At 42.5% G+C, this 26,966-nt stretch overlaps 1 protein-coding gene across 5 annotated transcripts in view; it reads left to right on the top strand.

The window, feature by feature from the left end:
* Positions 1-26,966, top strand: part of MYH10 (myosin heavy chain 10) — a 135,060-nt gene that overhangs the window by 13,789 nt on the left and 94,305 nt on the right. For all 5 annotated transcript variants that reach the window (XM_027131025.1, XM_027131020.1, XM_027131023.1 and 2 more), the window contains exons 3-4: positions 7,122-7,278; positions 20,984-21,011. In XM_027131025.1, the coding sequence (XP_026986826.1) occupies positions 7,122-7,278; positions 20,984-21,011 (185 nt within the window). The remainder of the gene's footprint in view (positions 1-7,121; positions 7,279-20,983; positions 21,012-26,966) is intronic.

The following is a 26,966-nucleotide window of genomic DNA, read 5'->3' as shown; positions in this document are numbered from 1 at the left end:
CTAGTTCATTTATTTAGTTCTTAATTTTTCTCAATATGTTTTAGGTTTTTTTTGTAGAGGCCGTGTATATCCTTTGTTGGATTTATTTTTTGTAGGATTTATTTTTAGGTGTTTGTTTGTTTGTTTGTTTGTTTTTGCTGTACGCAGGCCTCTCACTCTTGTGGCCTCTCCCGTTGCGGAGCACAGGCTCCGGATGCGCAGGCTCAGCGGCCATGGCTCACGGGCCCAGCCGCTCCGCGGCACGTGGGATCTTCCCGGACCGGGGCCCGAACCCGTGTCCCCTGCATCGGCAGGCGGACTCTCAACCACTGCGCCACCAGGGAAGCCCTAATTTTTATTTTTTTAATAAATTTATTTTATTTATTTATTTTCGGCTGTGTTGGGTCTTCGTTGCTGTGCTCGGGCTTTCTCTAGTTGGAGTGAGCAGGAACTACTCTTCCTTGCGGTGCACAGGCTTCTCATTGCGGTGGCTTCTCTTGTTGCGGAGCACGGGCTCTAGGCTCGCAGGCTCAGTAGTTGTGGCACACGGGCTTAGTTGCTCCACGGCATGTGGGATCTTCTGGGACCAGGGCTGGAACCTGTGTCCCCTGCATTGGCAGGCGGATTCTCTAGCACTGCGCCACCAGGGACACCCTAAGTGTTGTTTTTAAATTGTTACCATTAGGTAGGAATACAGTTGCCATGTTTTTTTACAGTTAACTTTTGTATATTGACATTATATTCACCACCCTTACTAAGTTTATTAATTGATTATAATAGTTTAGCTGAGGATTCTTTTGGATGTCGTGTTGAACACACTCATGTTGTCTGCAGATAATGACATTTTTATTGTTTGCTTTCTAATTCTTGTACATTACTTTATTGCATTGTCTAAGAAGTGTAAATGTTTGTTGAATAGTAGTGGTTATTGGAGGCATCTTCGTATCATTCCCGATGTCAGAGGGAAAGTTTTCAATATTTCACTATTAAGAATGACTTGTTTTCTTTTGAATATTTTTTTATTAGATTCAGGGAAGTTTCCTTTTGTTCCTAGTTTTTATCCCGCATGGATGAATTTTTAGAAATACTGATTGGTTGTTAATTTATCACGTTTTTCCAGTTTCTGATCAGGTGATAGTGTGATTTTCTGGTTATTTTGTTATTGTAGTGAATTATATACTATATTTTTTAGTGCTAAGACTAACCTGGCAAAGACCAAGTATTCTTTTTATGTATTACTGGATTCCTGGATTTTGTTTGCTAGTACTTTGTTTAGAGTTTTTGCATCTATATTCATAAATGAGATTGACTTAAAAATTTACTTTCTTATGATGTCCTTGTCATACTTTGCTATCAAGATTATGCTGGCTTTATAAAATGAATCATGGAATGTTTTATCTTTGTATTTTCTCTGGAAGAGCTTGGATAAGATTGATGTGATTTCATTTTAAAATAATGATATAGTTTCGTTTGTGGGGACGTTTTTCTTTCATAGATATATAATTTTTCAGATTAAAAATTTTTGGTGTCAGTTTTGATATTGAGTTTTTCTGGAAATTTGTCTATTTCGTGTAAATTTTCAAATTTATTGGCATAGTGTTGGTCATAATACCCTCTTTTTTCCTGTAGGATTTGTAGTGATGTTCTCTCACTCCTGATACTGATAATCTGCTCCACCCTTTTTAAAATGAGCCTCACCAGAGCTTTATCAATTTTACTAATCTCAATCATCTCTTTTAATTACTTGAGCATATTATTGTACAAGATGATAATCCAAGGCAATAAAAGTAGCCTCACAGGGAATCCACATATCATCTTGGATTCTAGTCACAACTGTTGCCTTACGTGCCACCTACTGTATATAAAATTGTGAAGTTAATCTGAGGCTCTGCATGACACCAAGCTAGTCCTAGGGTTTTGCTCTGGGCAGGCAGTTAGATGAAGGGGATCGAGCACGTGTAGATCAGTCAGGGATTTACATCCTTCCCAACTGGGCTTTGGGCTGGTCTATTTCTGGTATACTCTAAACTCTCAGGGTGTAGCAGTTAGGGTTCTAGCTGAACGCCTGGGGTATTTACCCTCCTCCGGAGTGGCTTTTTTTTTTTTTTTAAAAAAAAAAAAACAAAACAGGGTCTGCTGTGCTGTTGAATTTCCCATAGTCTGGATTTTGTTGATTGCATACCTGTGGTGCCTTCTGTAAACTGGTAGTTGGATGCGGCGGCTTGATCTGATTCAGATTCAGGACGCACAGGATGCCAGCTGTCTCTCAGTTTACAGTGTTGAGATGGATCAGTGACTCAGTTTGGGCTTCGTCAGGTTGATTTGTGCTTTAGGAGTGTCTACCTTCACCCGAGGGTTTTAGAGCCGGTGGTGGGCACTGTCCTGATCCATCATTTCATTAGGAAGCAAAATGGTGATAGTCTAATGTCATCATTCCTTCTGTTATTATTAGCTTGATGAATTTTTTTTTTAACTCAATGTGTATTACAACACCTCCCCGCCCCAACCAGGCACAGACAGTTTTCTTCAAGTTTATTTTTGATTACTGTTCTCTTTACAGAATTTTGACCTTTTTTCCTCCCTAAGGAGCAATGATTAATATTTTAGTTATCTTTTCTTTGCTCTCCATGTTCATCTTTCCTCTGTGTATTTTTTAAATTGGTTTTATCTTTGTGCTTTCTTTTTCTTTTATTATTTACCTTTGTTTTATCTTTCTTTAAGAGTCCATGTTGTATTACATTCTGTTGCAGCCATAAATCTATTCCCTAAAGTTTTCTTTCAGCTTATTTTGTAGAGAATGTCCAGAGGTCATTTCTCTCTCTGAATATTCTGGAAGGTGATCTTTTCCTTATTACATAGGGTGGTGGTTGTTTTTTTGTTTGGTTGGTTTGGTTTTTGCGGTACGTGAGCCTCTCACCGCCATGGCCTCTCCCGCCGCGGAGCACAGGCTCCGGACGCGCAGGCTCAGCGGCCATGGCTCACGGGCCCAGCCGCTCCGCGGCACGTGGGATCCTCCCGGACCGGGGCACGAACCTGCGTCCCCCGCATCGCCAGGCGGACTCTCAACCACTGCGCCACCAAGGAAGCCCTGTTGTTGTTTTTTAAATACACATGTGAATTTTATCTAGGTGTGGTGTTTGCAAATGGTGTGAGCGACCTATTCTTTCTTCTCTTCCTTTCCTTTTTGGGCGGCGGTCTGATTTCTTCTGAGAGCAGCGGTCGGGGTGTAAGTTGGGGTGATGCTCCCAGTTCAATCCCCTGTTCCTAATGAGAGACTGTTGTATCTGCTCTATTGCACTGATATCTGTACCTGCCTCTGTTTCCTGGTTCTCTAATCCTTCAAAGCTATGAAGTAATAATGTATATGCATATCCCTGTTTTCTTAGACTGAGGCCTGACCCTAAAGGATAGCAACATTTCCCAATACTGGATAGGAGATGGGCATTCCCGGCAGAGTGGTCAGCATATGGAGAAGCCTGGAGGCATAAAGCAGCACAGACTGTTGGGAAAATTTCAAGGTTGTTTTGGTGCTAGGTTTTTTTTTTTTTTTTTTTTTTTTTTACATCTTTATTGGAGTATAATTGCTTTACAATGGTGTGTTAGTTTCTGCTTTATAACAAAGTGAATCAGTTATACATATACATATGTTCCCGTATCTCTTCCCTCTTGCGTCTCCCTCCCTCCCTCCCTCCCTATCCCATCCCTCTAGGTGGTCGCAAAGGTGCTAGTATTTTTGTATAATACCTGTTACTTGGTGTCTTAAAGCCTTTGCAAACTTCTTCAAGGCTTTGCAGTTCTTCAAAATGTTCTCGTGGCTTTAGGATTCCAGTGTTTCCAACTGTTCAGTAGGCACTCATTCTCCTGGGCTCCCTTATTGTAATGAATCTCCTTTTAACGTGCCACAATCTCAATATGTTAAAAGGGGATTTAGTATCTTTCCCCACAAATCGAATGATTTTTCCCATCCACTTGTTACTTTTCCATCTCTAAAGCTTGACAACCTTGGAGTCATGTTTAACTTGACGACCTTGGAGTCATCTTTACCTTGAGGCTTGAATGGTTTTCTCTCTTCAGAGTCCTGACTGCTGTTGAATCTCCAGCCCGCTTTCTTCATGACTCATCCCAGCTCCATTTTCCTCTTGTTTTTCTCTCCTGTAGACCTGTTACTGTGCCTGGAGAGGTCTCTGCCTCCTGCTTCCCACCTCTTGCCCCTTCAGTCTCTTCTCCATATGGCTGCCAGGTTTATGCGGTTTCAGGAATGCCTCTTTCCTTCCATCACTCTTCTCTCCAGGACCTCTGATACCTGATCCCCTAGAGTGGACAAAATCTGCCCGTCTGGGCTCTTTTCTCTCACCTTCCACAGAACAAACTGTTGTCAGCTAGACTGCGCTTCACTCTGCCGTGGATATACCCGGCCACCAAGTTTTACATTCTTACTATTTCATTTTATTTTTTTTAATTTTTAAATATTTATTGATTTGGCTGTTCCAGGTCTTAGTTGCGGCATGCGGGCTCTAGTTCCCTGACCAGGGATCGAACCTGGGCCGCCTGCATTGGGAGCACTTAACCACTGGAGCATCAGGGAAGCCCCACGTTCGTACTATTTTAATAGGAATTCCTTTATCCGTCCTTTTAACCTACTAGTCGTTAAAAAGAACATCAGAGACCCTCTAGGTCTGGACTTAGTACCTAGTTGTACGGTTTCCGACAAGATGGCCATGACCTTCAGTGGGGTTTGTCGTGTGTTCCGCTCCAGAGTTTCTCTGTTTAAAAGGCTTGTTCATCTTTCTTTTTTTGTATCACTCTCTTTTCAGTGCCTTATATTATGTCTTGTTTGCTTAGTGTATCTTTATTGTCCTCATCCCCTAGAGCGTATAAGAAGGTGCTTAGTATCTTCCGCATGTATTCAAATGCTTAATAATGACGTTTACTTTGAACTTAAGGCCTCCAGAGAAATTAACAACACATCGCCCTCCTTCCGTGTGACTTGGGGAGGAGGAATGTGGTACAGTACTGGTTTCAGCGCAGTAGCCCAACATTTGAGCTAATTTTCAAGATAGAAGCTTAGCTTTTTAAGCACTTCAGTTTACTATTTCCACTTAAACCTCTATTACTGCTTCTCTTTGGCAAGCATAGGATACTGATGATTATTCAACCTTGTTTTTTTTGTGAGATTTACCCATCTCTGTAATCTTCGTCCTCAGAAAAGTCCCCAACACATGATAGACACACACGTTGGAATGATTTCTGATTGCAAATGTCCTCATTAGGATCTGTTACCATGCCGTACATGCTACGGGATGTTAAACGGAATTGGCGTATTTTGCCTTCCTTGGAGGTTTTGGGGTTTTTTGTTTTGTTTTGTTTTGGCAGTCTGTAATTATTTTCCTCTTACAAAAGAGTGACATGCAGAATTTGTAGCTTCACGATCGACTCTTATCTCATTTTTGAAGGAAAAAGTGGAAGTTGTATATATAACAATTCATTGAGATGTGTAGTTATGATTTGTCAAATTTCCTGTGTATAAAATAAACTCCATAAAAAATTAAAATGTTGAGATTGCCTCTCCTTAGTTTTCTCGCCCTTAATAAAATCTGTTTTTATTGTCTCTCGTTGCCTTTTTGTCCTGTGGGTGGCAGAGAGAGGCTGGCCTAGTTAGACTAGAGACTAGGTAGAAGGTGCCAGGCTGCTGGGTGGGTGGCCTGAGAGCCAGCCCGGGTTCTTGGAGGTCTGATGCCGGACACGAGAAAGCCAACGGCTTCAGGCCCAGCGGTCACCCAGGGAGGGGCAAGTAACTACTGTGGCCTCAGGCAAACAGTAATCAGTTTAGGAATCAGGCAAACAGCCCAAATCAGTGAGCTCAGGGCAGGGCCCTTGCTTGCCTTTGTCTTATTCCCAAGCGCTAATCTAGGTAGGAAGTGCATTCCACATCCGAGCCTCCGTTGGGAGGGAAGCAAAGATAAAGGAGAACAGCTGCTGAGGTGGTTCTGATCACTTAAACTTTTTTTTTTGGCCGCCTTTCTCCTTTCAGCATCATTCACTGCAACGTTCAGAATAGAGTGGGCTCGACAGTGCCTCCTGGTGGCCACTGCCAGGACTTTCAGCCTTTCTGAACACAACTTGTTGGTTAGAAGCCCCTCGGTACTGCCTGGGGAGCTGAGCACCACTGGTCCTCGGCCTTTTCTAAGATCCTCTTGCCTTTAGATTTAGAATCACCCGAAGTAAAGGGTCTGCTTCCCGGTGCAGCTGAGGTGCCTTCAGCCCCACCAGGACTGGAGCATCTAGCAGCAATCCTAACCGCTCTTGGTTTTCCATAATTCCCAGAGTCAGTTCTCAGAAATCATTCCATGTGAATTAAAAAAACCCCAAAGGCAAAAGTGCTCCTAGTATTAATTCTGAGCAATGATTACCCTACTGATGAGGAAGGTTTTTATCTTCTAGACTAGTGGCTCTTAAAAATTTTTGAGGGCCCCCCAAGAGCTTTTGTTTATATTTCATGATATTTACTGTGTTTAGAAAGTAAAACATAGATTTTAAATATTTATCAACTCATTTAAAACTAAACCTATAACAAGTTGACATAAATGATTTTTATGAAAAAAACCCCTATATTTTCCAAAGCAAAAAAAATTAGAAGAGTAAAAATGTTTTACACTTAAAAAAAAAAACTCTTTAATAATAACCTTTCCAGATAATTGTGGATATTCTCCTTTGATACTGTACCCAAACTTGGCCACCGGTATTTCCTTAAAGATGAGTTGCAGTGTGGAATCTGAAACTACCTTAATGAACGTTTCATACCTCGTACACTCATGAGAGAATGAGTGTGAAAAAGCAAATGACATGTTGTTTGAATAATGACCCGTGGCTTCATGAAGCCATGAAGCATATATTATTATTTCCATTTGACAGATGAGGGAATTGAATCTAGGAAGTACCACTTAATAGGCTCTCTGTAGGAGAACTGCTTGTGGTTTGGAATTGCCCATTATGGGTGAGATTTAATTTTAGGGATAGATTAATTGTGCAAATGATAAAGGTCCCCTGTTCAAATTACTGTGTGGTTTGTCTCCTGATTGGATCCTGTGGATATATGCAGTTGTTTTTTTTTTAACACTGTATTTTATTTTTATCTATTCTAGACATATTCTGGACTCTTCTGTGTAGTCATAAATCCTTACAAGAATCTTCCCATTTACTCTGAGAATATTATTGAAATGTACAGAGGGAAGAAGCGTCACGAGATGCCTCCACACATCTATGCCATATCTGAATCTGCTTACAGATGCATGCTTCAAGGTAACTGGAAATATTAGAATGCTACTCAGAATTTCTTAAATATAATTTGGGTTTTTTTAGAATGCCTCAATCTTTTCTACAGAGGGCTTTACTTTTTTTTTTTTTAAGATTAGAAAGAAAAGTGATAGATGTTTATTGTAGAAAAATTATGAATTCTTAAGATTAGACTAGGCAATATGATCATCTTCTATAGGCATCCGGTAAGTATGCTTGGGGCTTCATAAATACTCCATGTTAATTTTTCTGTTAAGAAGCATCTAGTTTTTATATATATTTGATCTCTCCACCACAAGCCAGTATAATCAAAGCTCTACTGCATTCGCTTTTAAAACCAACAGGAAGAATAATAGAAAAGGTGGATGCATCATTGGGGAAAGAAAGATTATAAAATATTTTTTATTTAAATGCATGAAAAAGGACCCAACAAAAGTTAAACAGCATGTGTGGAGTTGGTGGGTTTTGATTGTTTCCTTTTTGGGTTTTGAATGAAATATAAATTTGAAGAGTCCTTAATTGGAATTATGGCTTCAGACGCAATGATTTATGGAGGAATTTTTTTTGAAAACTAGAACAGAGCAGTTTTGAATGCATTTAACATTACTGAGTAACAAGACTGCATTTATTTTTTTTTCCTTTTAAATTTTTTTAAATTTTAATTTTCTTGAAGTATAGTTTGATTTGCAATGTTGTGTTAATTTCCGGTGTACAACAAAGTGATTCAGTTATATACATATACATGTTCTTTTTCTTTTTTTATTTTTTTTTATTTTGGTCACGCCACATGGCTTGTGAAATCTCAGTTCCCTGACCAGGGATGGAACCTGGGCCCCGGCAGTGACCCCGGTGGCCCCTAACTACTAGACCACCAGGGAACTCCCTTATATATTCTTTTTCCTTCTTTTCCATTATGGTTTATCACAGGATATTGAATATAGCTCTCTGTGTTATACAGACTGCATTTAAACGTGGGACTTCCTAGCACTATGTGAAATCTTCTATAGTAACTCTCCCTCTCTCTCCTTTTATTTTTTTAAAAATGAATTCTGTAAAGTAAAATAAAATCTACGAGGTCTTCAGGAAGCAGAGTATGCTGCATCCACCTGTCATCAAATCTCAGGTCCTGGAAAGGCTGCCTGGGTGCTGGGTCTAAAGGGTAGTGTGAGGGAGTTAATACCCATTTCCTACTCAGGTATCATCTGGATTCTTCTTATATACCAGGTCCTCGGAGGCAAACAGGAAGTGCTTTAGGACTAGAATAGCGGCATCGATGGGTAAGAAGACGTTCAGAGTCCAAAATGAGCTTAGGCTTAAAAAAGATTCAATTTAATAACCCTTTCTTAGGTTCAGAGCCAAGAATGTTAAGAAATGGCCATGACTGTGGTAAACTGCAGTCAGGTGACGGAGAAGGAAAATCATCAGGCTTTTGTTTTGTGTCTCATTCTGTGTCTCCATTAAGAAGAATGATCTTTACATGCAGAAAAGTATTTGTATGAATGAGCAAACTGCCTTATATGGGAGAAGAAATTGGCCAAAGTACACTCCTCCTCTGATTGAATCCATATTGTCTCTTCTAAACAAATACATTCTCACAGCTGAGACTATCGAACCCCTGTTCTTTGAAGTATTATATAGAACAGGAGTTTCCAGAAGGCTGGGATGGTCTCACATTATATAATTCTAATTTTTAAAAAGAGGAAGAGGCTCCCCTTTATATTAAGATCAAGAGCTCCCACTCTTGGTCTATACCTGCCAAGAAACATTCTAGAATCTACTGTTAATAATCTAGAAACAGCATGAACATATTCCTCACATTACCTTACACTGAGTAGGAAGGGAAATATAGTAGACAGTGTTATCAGAGAATTAGGACTTCTCCATGGCGTTCCATGGCCTCTGTGATCTCCTCGTGGTTGGATGCTGCAAAGTTGTGCCTGAGATGCTGGTTAATGATAGAGGTTGGCCAGGCGTCAGGGTGTGCACCAAGGGGTTTGTGCCCTTTCCAACATTCTAATCAACATACTTGAAGACATAGGATGCATGCCTGTAAAATTTATAGATGACATGAAACTGGGAGGAAAAAGAAATACATTTGATGAAAAGAAACAGAGTTTTTAAAAGCTCTTGACAGGTTGAATGGTGAATTGACTCTAGTTAAGAGGGATAAATGTTAATGCCCCACTACTGGGTTTCCAAACCAACTATATGAATACAGAATGAGGAAGATGTGGCTTACCAGTATATGGTATTATTAATATCATCACTAATGCTAGAATGAACCTGTGTTGAATATTATTATGTGCCAGGCACTGGGCTAAATGCTTTATGTGTATTATTTAATCCACAACAATCCTATAAAGTAAATAGAATTACTGTCCCTATTTTGCTGAGGCACAAAAAGTTAAATAACTTGACCAAGAAAATGTAAATAGTAAGAGGTATATGAACGAGGATTCAAAACCAAGGCAACGTGACACATTCTTATCCACAATCAAACTGCCACGTGAAAGTTAAAAGAATTAGTTGATAGTTTTGATTATGTAATAATTTAAAACAGACAATAAAAAACAACAAAAAAACCCCCACTCTAACCAATTCTGCTGTATTTTGTTCTAGAAGTAGGGGGCTACCTGCTGATATAGGGTACAACACAGTCGGGTGGGACGTCTGCTAGAGCAGTCAGACAACAGTCAACAACAGCAACTGCTCATGAAGCTCAGACCAGCTACCGATGCTTATCCATCTAGGTTTTCAATTACAGTCGTGAGCAAATAGCTAAAGGTCAGTGGGCCTACGAAGAGGACCTGTAGCTTGACGGGACCATGTGGAGGATTCAGAGCAGATGGTCCTGCTGAACAGAGTTTGGTTTTTTAACACAAAAAACAGAAGAGAGCTTACTTTTTTTCCTTAACTTTAGATTCTAGGGGATATTGCATCAATAAAATGCAGAGGGACTTCCCCGGTGGTCCAGTGGTTAAGACTCCGTGCTCCCAGTGCAGGGGGCATGGGTTCGATCCCTGGTTAGGGAATGAAGATCACAACGTGCCACGTGGCACGGCCCCCCCCCCCAAAAAGCAACCAGTGGGACTTTGGAAAAAAAAAAATGCAGAGTGTGCCTGGCACATAGTAGTTGTTCAAGAAATATTCATTGACTGCATGCGTGAAAGTAGAGTTTTTGGACATACACTTGCTTGCAAAAGTCACCAACTCTGAAAGCATGGGATAGCAGAATTCACATAATTGGACTAAAGCAATGAATTGGAAGACCGACTCAAGGAGTTCTTCCAGAATACACAGCAAAAAGAAACTGATGGAAATTATGGCAGAAAGAGCAGGAAACGTGGTATAGACTCTCAGGGGCCATGAGAGAAGTGATATTTTTGAAAAAGTTCACCAGAGCTGAAGAAGGACTTGAGTCTTGAAGCTGAGAGGGTCCCCTAGTGCCAGGCAGGAACCTTGAAAGGAGACACAGGCCTGGTCTAACGCAGCGTGGTGTGGATAGGGCGACATCAGGTGATCTCGGTGGAGAGGGCGTCAGTGGGCTCAGACTTCTCATTCGCAGTCCTGCGTGTTAGAAACTGAACGCAGCACACTGAGACCTGTGCCCGGTAGGTAATCACGCGAGGGGACCTAAGGCCGTTACTATTCCAGGCTCCCCCAGCACCCCGTGTGCGCCTCATCCTCTGCCCCTCCCTGTGGCCGTCCACCCCAGCCAGCTTCCACTCAGTAGCAGTCAACACTGCCACCCACCTTCTGTTGACCTAGACGGATGTAAAGGCAAATTTTGCTGTTAACAGTAGTTGCGGGGCGGTGGGGGGGGGGCCCATGCGTATCTAAGACCTGAGATTCTACCTTCTTCCTGGAGTCTTAGAAGGAAATCCACATCTCCCTGTTCTTTTTTTTCCCGGTCACATCTTCGTTTTCCGTAATGCTCTCTTTTCATTTCTGCCTCAGGTAACTCCCACTCTGTGATGTGCAAACTTCCCTATGTGTTCAATGTCTTCGTCAAGTGTTTTCTTTTCCTCCGGGCTTTAACTGAAACTTGGCTTTCCCCTGAGTATGGGCCCTCCACTCCGATCCTATGCGCTCGGAGATGGGGTCAGTGTCCTTACTCGCAGTGCATCTGCTGGACTATTAACAAATACTCTTTACCCCTTGAAAACACTGCCCCTCCTCTGCCTGCCCCTCATCGCTTATAGCAGCTTTCTTCTGGGTCCCTCTCCTCCCTCCTCCTCCCCTCCCTCCTTAGTGCGTCTGTCTGGCCCCCAACACGGCTGTCGTTTCCTCCCTGCCTCAAGCCCTGCCATAACCCTGTGTTACTTCCTAGTTTTTCGTGAACAGCCAGCCCCCGGTCTCTTAATCTCCTCTTAATCTTCTTCCCTTCTGACTTACGCTGCTGACACCCTAGACTGTGCCACCTTCTGAAATGATCTTATTTTTCAAATATTTCAGAAATTTTATTGCAAAATCCTTCCGTCCTGGCAGTGCAGTCAGCAAGTCTCCTGACCATGTTCTTTGACTCCGTTTAGATCTTGGGTCCAAACGCTGTTCTCCTTTTCCCCTGTGGATTCTCAAAACTGCCTTGACTTTCTTCCTTGTGTAGTTTACATTTTGTAGTCTGTCATTTCAGCGTCTTCTGTCAGTATCCTACGCCCCCTGTCCCTTTGTTCTTTTGTTACACTTATTTGGCAAAATTCTCACCCTAAGTCAACCAAGACACTTGTCTTTTTTTAAGGCTCCTCCTTGGGTTGCTGATGCCTCTGGAGTCTTCTGTTCATACAGCTGAACAGATCAATACTCCTGTTAATTTCGCGATCATGAGCCCAGACGTCACGCAGAACACTGCTTCCCTGATTGTCAATTAAGATTATAACCTCACTCTCCCTAATGATTGTCTCAAGCCCCTGCCCACTTCAGCTCCCTAGGTCCCTCCGTCCCCTTCTCCTCCCCAGCTGGTGGCTTCTTCCCCTGATCCATGGAGAAATTAGAAGCCACCAGAGAGGAGCTACCGCAGCTTCCTGAGCCAGATTTACGAACCGTCTTGTCCTGCGCCCACTCCTGTGAAGGCCGTCTTCCCAGCTCCTTCACCTCTGATGCCCATCCCATCTCTCCTAGGAATCCGTCTCAGGAAGCTCACAGTGTTGACTGTCTTCTGCTTCCCTTTTTAGAGGCTCCTAATGTTAGCATTAAATGTGCTGAAGTTTTCCCCGTTACTTTAAAAAAGAAAATTCTCTCTTCCATCCTCTCCTTCCCTTCACAGCCATGTTTCTTGAAAGCATCTGCCGGTTGGTGGGTAGATATGGTTGGTGGTAGGAACTTGTGAAAGCGCTCCTGTTTTCTCAGGGAAAGGTGAAGCAGGGTCCCAGCTGAGAGTGAAGCGGAGGGAGCAGAGATGGGAGATTTAAGAGAGGAACAGTGTGACATAATTCTCTAGAAGACTCAGATAATACTTCCATTTATACCGTTGACATCGTGTCACATACTTAAAACAACAGCTATTGGAAATACAGGGGAAATGTGACCCACAATTATAGAGGGAGCTTTAATGTGTTTCTCTCAGAATTTGAGATAAGTAGGGAAAAGAAAGAGTATAAAGAATGTGATCAACAGTATTTAGCAAGCTTGAATTTGAAAATGTATATACAGTACTGCTGCCCATCGAGCAGAAAACATTTACAACCTTGGCTTGTAATTTTGATGCTAGGTCACCAATAGAAATCTCAGATCAGGCCACGTTCTCTGACCACAGTGCAGTAAGACAAGGTATTAACAGATTTCCACTTGGGTTTGTTTTGTAGGAGTTTTGTTTAATGAGTTCTTCTTACTGTTTTTGCTGTTAGCCATTCATCTATATGGCTTTTTGGTAAAAGAAGAAATCAAAACTTCTATTACAGATTCTTTAGAAGTTAACCACAACAAAATATCACATGTAAAAAATTGATGGCTTAAGGCAAAAACTGCTTTAAGAAAGAATTCATAGCTATAATTTTTTTTTTTTTTTGCGGTACGCGGGCCTCTCACTGTTGTGGCCTCTCCCGTTGCGGAGCACAGGCTCCGGACACGCAGGCTCAGTGGCCATGGCTCACGGGCCCAGCCGCTCCGCGGCATGTGGGATCCTCCCGGACCGGGGCACGAACCCGCGTCCCCTGCATCGGCAGGTGGACTCTCAACCACTGCGCCACCAGGGAAGCCCCTATAAATATTTTTATTAGTAAACAAAAATTTATATACAAGCCTTTTTACTCACAAGATAGATAAAAGACAACTTTATGATAATTTATTAAGCTGTATTGTCTCATGAGTTTTTCTGTGTGTCATTTCACACACACAAAAGAAGTTCTTTAAAAGTACAGCCTGGATGTTAACTTAAGACTTCTTGTGGTGATCATTTTGCAGTATATACAAATATTGAATCATTGTGTTGTACACCTGAAACTAATATAATGTTACATGTCAGTTATACCTCAATTTTTTAAAAAGTACAGCATGCAATGAACCTAAACAAGAGGAAAAACATAAAGTTGTTAAGTAAAACTTGAACTGGTTCCACAAAAAGACCGTAAAATAGACAAACAATTTGGCAAGTGTGACTAAGAGAGAAACACCAGAAAGAATAAAGGTTTTATAACACTATAAACAGAGACAAAATTGACTCAAAATAAGGTGGAAAACTTAGAACAATGCCAGTGGGAGAAATGGTAAAGATTGTCAGAGGTTTTACCTTTATGTCTCAAAGACACAAGGCCCAGATCATTTTAGTGGTGAAGTCTATCAGATCTCAAGGACTAGATAATTCCTGTTATCTAAATGGTTTTAGACCATTAAACAATGCAGAAGAGTCTGGATAACATCAAGATCAGAAATTGTCAAAGAACTTTGAATGCTTAAATTACTTTTTACTTTTTGTTAAAAAGTAATACGTGAAGATAGTTGAAACAAGCAAACACACCGTATACAGCAAGGCTTACATTATTGAAAAAGAAACAAGAGATACCTGTCCTACCCCTGCCCATTCTGGATTTCCTCTTTAGAGAAAACCATATTTTAATCTGTTTCTTGTATATGTATATATTTCTAAGTAACAGGCTTGTGATAGTCTTTCTTTCTTTCTTTTTTAACTTCCAGTGTTTTCTGTAGACTTCCTATTATGACAGCAGGGTTTTTAACTGCCCGCCCCCATCTTCCTGATAGGAGTCAAATCAACATTTTTTGGCATTTTAGTATTCAGCATTTAAACTATTTCTCCTATGATCACATTTCCTTTCTTACACAATTTGCTGTTTTCCCTGGGGTTAGTAATTTTCCTATTTGGGGGGAACAGAGTAGTTCTGCAATTGCTACATTGATTTGACAGAACTACAAGTCTTCTTTCAATGCGTAGACATGTATCCCATAATTTATCAGTGTCTTTCCTCCCTTGGAGGCATACCTCTGGGGACCCTTTATCCTCCAGTCTGTACTTAGCGGTCTTCAGACTTGCCTTTGCCTGCGCTCTGGAAATTCCTTGCTTCTTTCTGTGGACTGCTGGATCAAAGGGTATGTGTGTTTTAAGGGTATGTGTGTTTTGTGTGTGTGTGTGTTTTATTTTTGGCCTCGCCTTGCGGCATGCGGGAGCTTAGTTCCCCAACCAGGAATCAAACCCGTGCCCCCTGCAGTGGAAGCACGGAGTCCTAACCACTGGACCACCAGGGAAAGTCCTCCTTGCTTCTTTCCGTGGTTGTATTTCTTTCTTTTTTTTTTTTTTTTTCCTGGGTTTTTTTTTTTTTTTTTTTGCGGTACGCGGGCCTCTCACTGTTGTGGCCTCTCCCGCTGCGGAGCACAGGCTCCGGGTGCGCAGGCTCAGCAGCCATGGCTTACGGGCCCAGCCGCTCTGCGGCATGTGGGATCTTCCCGGACCGGGGCACGAACCCGTGTCCCCTGCATCGGCAGGCGGACTCTCAACCACTGCGCCACCAGGGAAGCCCCGTGGTTGTATTTCTTAATTTATGGATCCCATACGCTGTTGTTTTGGATGGAGAATAACCTCCAGTAGCTTCCTGAGAAACAATGGAAATAACCAGTTGTTCCACGAATAAGTAATTCCTTAAAAGGATGGCTCATTTATATAGTGGGATCCTGAGCAGCAGTCTTGAAATGATGTCTGACACACCAAGGGATGTCCTAGTATAATAAGCACATATACTACCCCTCTCTTGTTTTAAGAATAAGTCTTTTGAGACTAGGATTGATATACATCAAAATGTGAACCTTTAAAATGTAGGTTAAAGGATTCTTTTTGAAAAATGTTGAAACTGGGTACAAGTTTCTTACATTAGGAGAAAGAAAAGCAAGGAAAACAAACCATCGTTTAAAAGGAACATCAAGGAAGGCTTCAAAAGGTCAGAAAACAGGTTAACACCAAATACAGCGGCAAATATAAATACTTTTAACCCCCTGTAAATAACAGAGCCTAATATAATCATATGCCCCTTACAAGAGAGACATCTCAAAGTAGAAAAAGAATAGCAGTGCGGTGATGGGCATTTCCTCGGCCAAATGGGTACAAAAAGGGAGCACCAATTAAAGTCATCTCAAGTCTAAAGTAGACGTCACAGCAGAAACAGGGACAAAGGGCATTATTTTGTGCCAGGAAAAGGAATGTTTTATAATGAATTACAGTTGCCTTGAATCTATGTATTGAATCTTATAATGTGGGAATACAGACAGTGGGAGACAGTAACCCTCCTTACCCTGAGAGGCTGTCAGATGTAGGAAAACCCTTCCAGTGATTGTGTTACAGAGAACTGTTATCTCATTGAAGATACAGGAAAATAAATAAAGCCAATATCATAGTGATAAGTGCTATGAAGAAAACTAAGAGGGTACAGGCATCAGAGTGAAGGGTTAGTGAGGGGATGAAACAGGGATTTCACTGGGTGATAAGTTTAAAAATGTACTTATTCTTTAGCCAGAAATATATATGGTAGCAGTAAACAAAAATAGGCAGAACCTGAATAAGAAATTGCAGAACTTTTTTAAAGTCTTAAAGATAGAGGCACAGCATGTTGCTGGTTGGGAAAACTAATATATACAATTTTAGTAGGCATCATTTGCATACAGTAATATTCAGCCTTTTTAGTGCATAGTTTTTTGACTTTTTTTTTTTTTTTAGTTTTTTCTTTTTAGTTTTTTTTTTATTTTTTTTTAGTTTTTTGACTTTTGACAAATGCATATAGTTGTGTAACGACAATCAAGATATAGAACAGTTCTATCTTCCCCCCAAATTTCTACACTCTCCTTATGATAATTCCCTCCCCTCTAGTCCATGGCAACCACTGATTTTTTTTTCCTTTGTCACTATAGTTTTGCCTTTTCCAGAACATCATGTAATCATACACAAGTTAGCCTTTTGAGGGTGGCTTCTTTCACTAACGTAGTACATTTGAGCGTCATCCACCAATACTTCACTCCTTTTCAGTTCTGAGTAGTATTCCATTGGATGCATGTCCCACAGTTTATTTATTCGCTTACCATTCGAAGGGCATTTAGCTGGTTTCCAGTTCTTGGCAGTAAAGACACTAGAAACATTTGTATACAGGTTTTTTGAGTGTAAGTTTTCATTTCACTTGGCTCAATACCTAGGAGTAGGATTGCTCGGTCACATGGTAGGTGTATGTTTAACTTTATAAGAAATTACCAAACTTTTTCCAAATGGCTGGGCCATTTTTCAACCTTACTAGCAATGGATGGAGAGTTCCAGTTCTGCATCCTGTCAGCACTTGGTATTGTCAGTTTTTTATTAAACTGTAGTCTCTCTGATAAGTGTGTAGTGATATTTCATTGTGGTCTTAAATTGCATTTCCCTAGTGACTAATGATATTAAGCATCTTTTGATGTGCTTATGCCACCTGTATGTCTTCTTTGGTGAAGTGTCCAAATCTTTTGACCATTTAAAAAAATTGGATGATTTGTTTTCTTATTACTCTTTTTTTTTTTTTTTTTTTTTTTTTTATGCCGTACGCGGGCCCCTCACTGCTGCGGCCCCTCCCGTTGCGGAGCACAGGCTCCGCACGCGCAGGCCCAGTGGCCATGGCTCACGGCCCCAGCCGCTCCACAGCACAAACCTGCGTCCCCCGCATCAGCAGACGGACTCCCAACCACTGCGTCACCAGGGAAGCCCTTATTACTCATTTTTGAGAATTCTTTGTCCTTTTTAGTTACAAATCCTTTATTGGGTAAGTGATTTGCAATTTTTTCCCACTCAATCTGTGATCCATCTTAATTTTCATGTATGGTGCAAGGTATGGATTGAAGGTCATCGTTTTGCTTGTGGATATCCAGTTGATCTTGGCACCATTTGTTGAGAAGACAATTTTTTTCTCCAGTGAGTTGCCTTTTTCAGGATTCTCAGTTCCTTTGATCTGTATGTCTGTCCTTTTGCAGATATCATACTGTCTTGGTTACAATAGCCATATAGTAAATCTTGAAATCAAATAGTGTATTTTCCACCATCATTCTTTAAAAATTATTTTCTCTATTCTAGTTGCTTTGTCTTTCAATATAAATAATAGAAATTCGTTTGTCATTTTCTAAAAAAGGTCCCACTCTTCACATTTTGATTGGATTGCATTGCCTCTATAGAACAATTAGAACAGAATTGACAATAGTTTTGAGTCTTCCAATCCATGAACATGGTTTATCTCTATTTATATAGATCTTTAATTTATTTCATCAGTATTTTATAGTCTTTAGTATATAGATCTTGCACATACTTTGTTAGATTTATATCTACGTATAACATATCCCTTAGTATAACTAAGCATTTCCTGTTTTTAGTAGTGTTAAATGGAACTTTAAAATTTTTAATTTCCAATTGTTCTCTATTAATATATAGAAATGTTATTTTTAAAATATATATTGACATATTTTGCAACCTTGCAAAAGTCATTTATTCTGAAAGGTTTTTTGGTAGATTCTTTGGGATTATCTCTATAGACGATTATGTCCTCTACAAATAGAGACATTGTTATTTCCTCCTTTTCAAGTCTCTGCTTTTAATTATTTTTCTTCTTTGTGATGTTGAATAGGTGTGAGAACAGACATCCTTGTCTTATTCCTGGTCTCGGGGACAGCATTCAGTTTTTCACCATTAGGGATGATGTTAACTGTCTGTAGGTGTTTTGTAGATGCCCTTTATCAAGTTGTTGAAGTTCCCTTGTATTCCTAGTTTGCTGAGTTTTTTGTTTTTGTTTTTACTCATGAATGGGTGTTGTTTTATTGTATATCTTTTCTACATCTATTTAGGTTATTGTTTCTTCTTGAGTGAACTTTAGTAGTTTATGTCTTTTAAAGAAATTATCCCATTCATCCTAGTTGTCAAATTTTTTGGCAGAAAGTGGTTCCTAATATTTCCTTATTATCCTTTCAGTATTTCTGGGATCTATAGTGGTTTTCCCTTTCTTATTACAGATATTGGTAATTTGTGTCTTATACCTGATCATTTTGTCTAGAGATTTATCAGTTTCATCGATCTCAAAGAACCAGCATTTGGTCACTTGTTTTTTGTTTTTTTTTTTTCCTGTTTCCCATTTCATTGATTTCTGTTCCTTATCATTTTTTCTTCTACTTATTTTGTGTTTAATTTGTGCTTTTCTAGTTTTTTAAGGTAGGAGCTGAGGTGACTGATTTGAAACCTTTTTCACTGTTGAAAATATAATTTAATTCAACGTGGATTTATTGAGTACCTCCGTATGTGTTTTTTGAAAGGTGCTTTGGAAAATAACTGAGCTATCAAATGAGTCTCTACTCTTTTTAGAAGGCTAGTTGCATTTTTGAACATGAAGTTATTTCCCTTAAATGTCACTATAAGGCTGTGTCTGGTTATATTTATAGGTTTTTAGAGTATAAAGTTCATTGTAAACTATGAAGTGGAGTTCTATAGACGTTGCTCAGACCAGGAGAATTTGGGGTGTGAGGGTTCATGTTTAGAGTGAATAATATGCAAAAACTTGGTAAAATCCTAGTTTTATAGGTGAAGAACCCGAGACCAGCAAGGAATCAATGCCTCATTTATAGATCTGTGGGAAGTTTGTGGTGGGGCTGGAACTAGGACAGAAGATTCCAGTTCCCAGTGTCTTGCCAGTGCCCGGCCTGGCTCCTTGTACTGGGTTCTCTCAGTGGACAGGTGGCTGACTGTTAATTCTGGGAATAAAGAAGCAAGACAGTCTGTGATCTCAGGCAGCACATGCTGGTGGGGCAGGCAGTTGGCAGTATCGTTTGTTAACTCCAGAATACTGTGGTCAAAAGAAGGAAACAGGGAGGAGCCTGAGGAAGAGGGTCTGGGGAGGCTCCTCAGAGGAGATACAGCTGAGCTGAGCACGAAGGGCAGGTGGAGGTAATCCAAGTGGTCATGGATCCGGGAAGGACATGCCAAAGAAAGGAGATGGCGCGTCCCTGGGAAAGTGAAACAATAAAGGGGCAGACATCAACTATGTTGCCCATGGCAGCCAGAAAGAAGGAGAAAACAGTGGTTAGGAGCTATTATTAGGAATTAAATTAGACTCAAGGGGCCGGGCAGTAATATGCTCTTGCTATAACCCAGTTTATACACAGAGTATATGAATGGATTTGTTTCTTTTAATAATATTATATGAAAAGAGTATGACGCAGTGAAGGAACTCTTCATTTCTCTTTGATGGAGGTTATCTACGCCTGAACTACCGTGAGACCTTCATTGGGCACGTGATGGCTTTTCTGATGGAAAAGGAAGCACAGCGTAGGGAGTGACAGAAATGCTCCCTTGTCACCGCAGTTCATTTTGAGGCAGTGACAGTCTTGGTCGGGAGTGTTGAGGACACAGGCACTGGAGGCAGACAGGCCTGGGTTCTCACCTGAATCCTTGTCCCCCAGTAGCTATGTGACTGGAGGATTAACTTCCTCAAAGAACATCCTCGTCTGTAAAATAGAGATAATGATGCTCGTAAGCGATTGGAAGTCATACAACCTACACAGGTGGTTTTGTCCTTGGACTACACATGGGTTTGCATTTCACCTTTTCAGTTGAAAAATTGAGCTGAATATGAATACTTAAATCATTCATCACTTTAAAATCATGTTAGATTTTTTTCATCATACGTCCTTTTGTTATTTTGGGTGTATCTAACATTCTGACTTGAGACAGTGGTTAAACCTCATATAGATGTTTATCCTCCTTCAATCTCCTTTTCCACTCAGCGTTTGATACTTTGTGGGGTTTTTTCTCCTTTAAGGTCAAATTAATAATGATTCCCCTCTGGTGGTGGGTTTTCTGGAAAGGCAGTGGTTTCCAAACCTGGCCCTACATCAGAATCACCTGGGGAACCTACTTAAAAAGGGGTTTTCAGTCCCTCCCCCTGAAGGTGGAGCTCTGTGGAGTTCATTTTTATACAGCTTCCCAGTTGACTCTGATGGGCAGCCAGGCCAGAGAGTCCAGGTTGGTAAGACGTGTACGGTCATCTGAGCCTGCGTTGTCATCTACCCCAGAGAATCTGGCATTAGAATGATGAACTTGACTGGATTTAGGACTATATAATATATAATAGGGTTGGGAAGCGTTAACTTGACCTGAGAGCAGCAGAGCTACTAGTATTTTAGAGGCTATCACTGCAACTTTATTATTATATCAAATTTTTTAAAAACCAGGCAAATGGTCACTTTCTTTTTTTTTTGTTTGTTTTGTTTTGTTTTGTAGATCGTGAGGACCAGTCAATTCTTTGCACGTAAGTAAATGTTGAACATTCAGACTTCTTTTCGCTTCTGTTGGAAAGTAAAAGCCATTCTTTTTTTGTATGGGGGGAGGGGGAAGGGAGAGCCATCAAGAGTTGGATGGAAACCTTGCAGTTGTTGTTTCAAGACTACAATATATAAGTTGCTTAAATTTGGTGTTAACTCTTTGGTTGTCGAACTGGGCTTTTCACACATTTCATAACGTTAATCTGTGAAACTTACATCTTTAGTTTGTCCAAGTGTTGACCTCTTGGACATTTGGGGAATTTCGCCGTACCACCCAGGAAGCATTAATATCATGCACCTGTGTGCTGTGTGTGAAGTGCTGGAGAGTCAGGATTGAAGAGGACCCATGGCAGGAAGCGGTCAGATTCAAATGTTAGGAAGGTCACGCTGGCTACGGCGGGGACGAGGCACGGGGAAGCGTGAGCACGCGAAGACCAGGTGGGAGGCTGTTGAGTTAGCTCCGCGAGGGATGGAAGTGACTTCAGGTGGAGAGGTGGTCGTGGAGCCAGAGGAAAGTGGGTGGATCTCGGATGGAGTTTAGTTTAGGAGACAGGCGCAGCGGGACTCGGTGATTCACACGCCCGAGAAAGGGGAGCTCAGAGAGGCTGGCGTTGTGCCAGGTTCAGGATGTAAGGAGTTCGGTGGAGGAACAGGTTCGGGGTGGAAGGCAAGGAGTTTGGTGGAGGACAGACTTTGAGGTGACTGTGGCTCTCCAGAGAGGAGCTGTCACTCGGCCGCTGGCCCCGTGAACGTGGAGTCAGAGCTGTGCCTGGAATGCAGAGCCGGCGGCCTGGGTGACGGCAGCCACGCGGTGAGTGAGGGCACCTCAGAGTGTGGGATCCCCGGGAGGGGCGACCTTCAAGGGTGGGGGAAGGGGGTGAGACGCCGCAGAGACGCCCAAGCCGTGGGCCACAGAATGGGTCAGCACGTCAGACGCCCTTGAGATTGAGTGAAATATACAGAACCACGGGCGTGGGATTTAGCGCTAGAGCAGGAGGCTGGCGGTGGTCGACTGAGGTGCACTGGGGGTGGGGAGGGAGGTCAAAGCCAGATGGCAGTTGAGGAATGACGGGGGTGGTGTGTGTGTGTGTGTGTGTGTGTGTGTGTGTGTGAAAAAGTTTAAAAAGGAATCAAAAAGCCAAGTGTAGGCCTGCTACTTCCACAGGACTTGAGAAAGTGAAAATTGCAGCAGTGGATTAGTGGTGAGAAATCGACTTTTGTTGTTTTCGATGGTGTGTTTAATGTGGGAGAGGTTAAATGCTGTAGAGGGAGATAGGGGCAGGGCAGAGAGAGCTGAGGGGCGCGGAGGGAACGGGGTGGGTGTTGGGCCGGGACCTGGGGGCACGCGAGGCCTCTAGAGTGACGGGGAGGCTGGGAGTTGAGAAAGTTCCCATCTCGTGGCTTCTCTCCTTCCCATGAAGAGAAACTTTGGTGTTAATAGGATGGGGGAGGGGAGAAGCAGAAACAGCTGACACTAGTCTCCCTGTTGTGTAAATTTTCTTCCAGCATTGTTTAGCCTCTGAGTTATACGAATCAATATACATTTATTTATTTTTTAAATTATTTTATTTATTTTTGGCTGCGTTGGGTCTTCGTTGCTGCGCGTGGGCTTTCTCTAGTTGTGGCGAGCCGGGGCTACTCTTCGTTGCGGTGCGCGGGCTTCTTGTTGCGGTGGCTTCTCTTGTTGGGGAGCACGGGCTCTAGAGCGCAGGCTCAGTAGTTGTGGAGCACGACCTTAGTTGCTCCGCGACATGTAGGATCTTCCTGGACCAGGGCACGAACCCGTGTCCCCTGCATTGGCAGGCAGATTCTTAACCACTGCCACCAGGGAAGCCCCTGAATTAGCTTTTCTTAAACCACAAACCACCCCGACACTTAATGACTTAAAGCAGTTTTCCTAGCCGTTGGGTTGGGCTCAGCTGGGCCTTTGTGCTGAGCGGCGCCAGGCTGAGCTGTCTCACCTGGGACGGGGGGTGGGGAAAGGGGGAGTTGCTGGCTGGCTGGCTGGCTGGGGTGCCTTGGTTGTAGGTCCTTTAATTCTCCAGCAGGCCAGCCCTGGTTTTAACATGGTGACAGGTGCCAAGAGCAGCAGGAGAGTGAGCTCCAGTGCATAAGGGCTGTGCACACTTGCTGCCGCCCCATTCCCAAGCCAGATGTGTGGCCAAGGCCAAGGTCAGTGTGTGAAACACTAGCCAAGGGGGTAGGTACAGCAGGATGTGAAACAGTTGGGGTGTTGCTGTGGACCGTCCACCACAAGGGTGTTGGAATGGAACCAGATTCAATCCAACCAAAGCTGGGACGGTTTTTGTAAGTGGGTGCAGATGTGGGGTCACTGAAATGAGAGAACTGAGGACATTGGCCAGAGAAACTGTCACGATGGACCCTGCCTGGGATATGGACAAACGAGGGGGGATTGATAGGGAGGAAGGAGTGGGGTCAGAGAACTAGAGGACAGGTCCCCCTGGGGACACCGGGGCAGAAGGAGCAGGGAGAGTGGGTGGTGTGGCCGCAGGTGATAAGCTGGGAGCACCTCAGTGTGGCCACAGGAGTGGGCAGCTGAAGCAGAGCGGGAGCGGGAGGTCATTGGGGGTGAAGGTCATCGGGGTTGAAGGTATCAAGGAGCCAAGGGGCCTGAGTTGGGGGTGTGTCACTCACATGAGGAGAAGAGAGGCTTCACCACACACACACACACACACACACACACACGTGATAGTGTGAGGATGGTGGCCTCCGGTAAACCCTTCAAAAAGCTAAACTATTTCACTTAGAGGAATGTCCTTTATTCTAAGATAAGACCCTTTCCTGTTTTTTTTTTTTTTTTTTTTTGGAATAAAAAGTGCTTTCTTTTTTGAAATGGGATTGGAGGTTTTTGTTTGTTTTTAATGATCTTACTAGACAAAAATCCAAGTGTCAGAACAACCATTATGGCTGTACGTGACCTCAGAGAGGCGGGGGCGAGGGGTAGAGGCTTTATAACAAGAGGGTCTGGAAGCGACATGAGGGAGAGTGAGAAGGTTGCCCCTGACTTTCTCCCTGATTGTGTACGTGTGCAGGTGTGTGATGTGGAGCAAGGCCAGCGGAGGAGGGAGTGTTCCGTGAGGACACTGAGAACGTGGGTGACTTTGCACACTGTGGAATGAGGGGCCCAGAGAGTACAGAGGAAAAGAGGGGGGCGGGAGTAGGAAATAATGGGGTTTGGGATCAGGAGAAAGAAAGCACAACATGAGAGCAGAGGAAGGACATTTGAGGCAGTGACCAAGGCTGGCAGGGGTGTGAGTCTCAAGGCTGCCCTGCAGAGCTCATCTCTGGGCCCTGGTGCATTGGGGAAGGGGTTGGGGGGGGGGGGACCTGGGCCTTTGGGAGGCAGCAGCCTTGGCTGGTCCTTACTGGCTTCTAGGGGATTTCTAGCTCAGGTGGGCAGCCATGCAGCCAGGTGAGTTTCTAGACCCTCATCCTTGTCACAATCCCTCAGGACTTCTTAAAGAATCAGTGAACCTTCAGGCATAGGGGACAGCGGGTGAGAAATGGTGTCAGGCAATTCCACGTAATTTGGTCTTACGTGGAGCACAGGGTGTGAAGTAGGGAATAAATGCTAGTTTAAACTCAACATGCCTAAAAATTAACCTTTACTCCTACACAGACAAGATGTAGGAATATCCTCTCAATATCCTTCTTTCCAGCATCAACGCTGTGTGTTTCCAGACTCAAGGTTTAAATCTTGCCCTGTGTTTGGACTCCCCGCTCTCTTTCATATCCCTATTTCTGGTCCTCACCTTGTTTCATATTTCTCCTGTCTTGTCCTAGCCCTGCCCAGCACCTACTATCTGGCCCATCTTGGTGGATCCTGGCTGATTTCCTTGCCTTTTAGCCTCTTTCTCCCTCCAGGGAGGAAATATACCCATCGATACAGCCAGTTGCAGCCCACACTGATTTCCCCTCATCAGGCCCTTTTTTTTTTTTTTTTTAATAGACGGCAATTCATTACCTATTTAGGTCGTGTGGGTCTTGTTTTATAACTAGACAGTAAGGTAGAAACTGTGACTTACCTTCATTGCTTTTTAATTATCCCCTGAGAACCTGGCACACTGAACATACTTAGGAAATGGATAAAAATGCAAACAGAAGAATGAGTCTCTTAATTAAGTAGGAATCAAAGAAACAGGTTTAAGTACAGATTAGGAAGTTTAGAAACTAGTGAATACTGTATGTCTCCAAAGGGTAAAACCTTTCTGATAGCATTTTATAAAGGCATTTTATTTGGAAACTTCAAACCTATACAAAAATAGAATAGTCGGTGACCCCCATATACCCATCCCCTACTTCAGTGATTTTTTTAATTTTTACATTTTCTTTACTTCATTTTTTTTCCTTTTTTTTAACCTTTGCTTATGCATTTCCCCAAGTTTTTATTTAAAAAAATTCAAACCTGAATTTTACTGAAAAGTTGAAAGAATGGTACTTTAAGTGCCCGTATACCCTTCACTTAAATGTCAGTTCTCTTTGTACACACACAGCACTTTTTTTTTTTTTTTAAACCATTTGCAAGTTGGCAGGCATTCCGACACTTTACCCCTAGGTACACAGCAGGCGTTTCCTAAGAGCAAGGCATTCCCACATAACCACAGACCGTTGTCACACTTGAGAAGATTGACGATGATTCAGTAATGTCATCTCATGTACAATCCATATTCGAATTTCTATAACAGTCCTCAACGTGTTTCTAATAACTTTTAAATCCTGTCAGGCTCTCACACTTTGCATTCCTTACATCTCTTCATTTTAATTCTATATTCTAGAATAGTCTGTTCACTTTTTTGCTTTACTTATTTATATTCAATTCCATTGGCTGTATTCTTCCCAAAAGTCAGTTACTTAGAACGTGAGCTGCAAATGTCTTTTTAAAACTGTTTCAAAGCACTTCTGACCCTGACTTCCTGGGCATGCTGCTCTACGTGGGCCTGCTGGGCAGACACCAGCCACAAGCTCTGGGGTTCCCAGGCCACCTGTACTTCTGACTAAATAAATAGCTACACGTTTGGGGGTTGCCACTACCCGCTCAGATTCGATACTTTGCTAGAATGACAAGTCAGAGGCAGGCAAAAGAAGAGACACAGAGGCTGAGGTCTGGGGATTCCCAAAGGCACAGCTGCCATATACTCTGGTCACTTCCCTTCCAAGTGCATCAGTGTGTATTACCAACCAAGAAGCTTATCTAAGCTTCAAAGTCCAGAGTTTTTATCGGGCTTCATTATGTAGGCGTGATTGATTGAATCAGTATCCACTCCCAAGAGGTGAGGCTCATGTCACATGGTTTAAAACCCAAACCTCTAATCACCCGTTTGGGCTCTCAGCTCGGCCAGCCCCCATCCTGGAGCTGTTGAACTGCCCACCGTGAATAACAAAGACATTCCAGGTACTTAGAGGCTCCCTCCCAGGAATCAGGAACAAACACCAGCAATTCTTTATTATACAGCACCGGTTAATATAAAGTCGCCACAAGAATCTAGTCACTGAAGCTCCGTGAAATGAGCGTCATAAGTGAGCGAGAGAGGAATAGAACTTGTGTGCCACCTGTCTGCAGTGTCACAGTAGCAGTGAGCCCGCATGCAATGCGCAGGGGACCAGGTGCAGGACATGGACCTCTCGTCTCTGGGTGGTTTGGGAGCTTGGGTGACCATTTCGGTTAAGGACTGTTTGGAATGTCTGGAAGCAGGAAACTCTTGGGGGAGGGGATGACTGCTGTTGTGACAGAACCAAAGGTTAGTGGGCACTGATTTACTCATGTCACCAAAAGTGCCCATTACAGGCATGCAGTTAGATGGTCATTGTCATTTTAGACTGACATTTGCATCCATGGGTAGGCTTGGATTTATGAGGTAAGTCTCCTAGCAGCTGGTTATCTCTCTGTGGACACAAAGTAGCAGTCATCAAGTACCATGTTT

This window comes from Aethalodelphis obliquidens, unplaced genomic scaffold (genome assembly GCF_003676395.1).
Source record: "Aethalodelphis obliquidens isolate GAN/ISIS:26980383/991018 unplaced genomic scaffold, ASM367639v1 scaffold38, whole genome shotgun sequence".
NCBI lineage: Eukaryota > Metazoa > Chordata > Mammalia > Artiodactyla > Delphinidae > Aethalodelphis > Aethalodelphis obliquidens.
The sequence above is the reverse complement of the archived record's forward strand: the minus strand, read 5'-3'. Positions and strand labels throughout refer to the sequence as shown.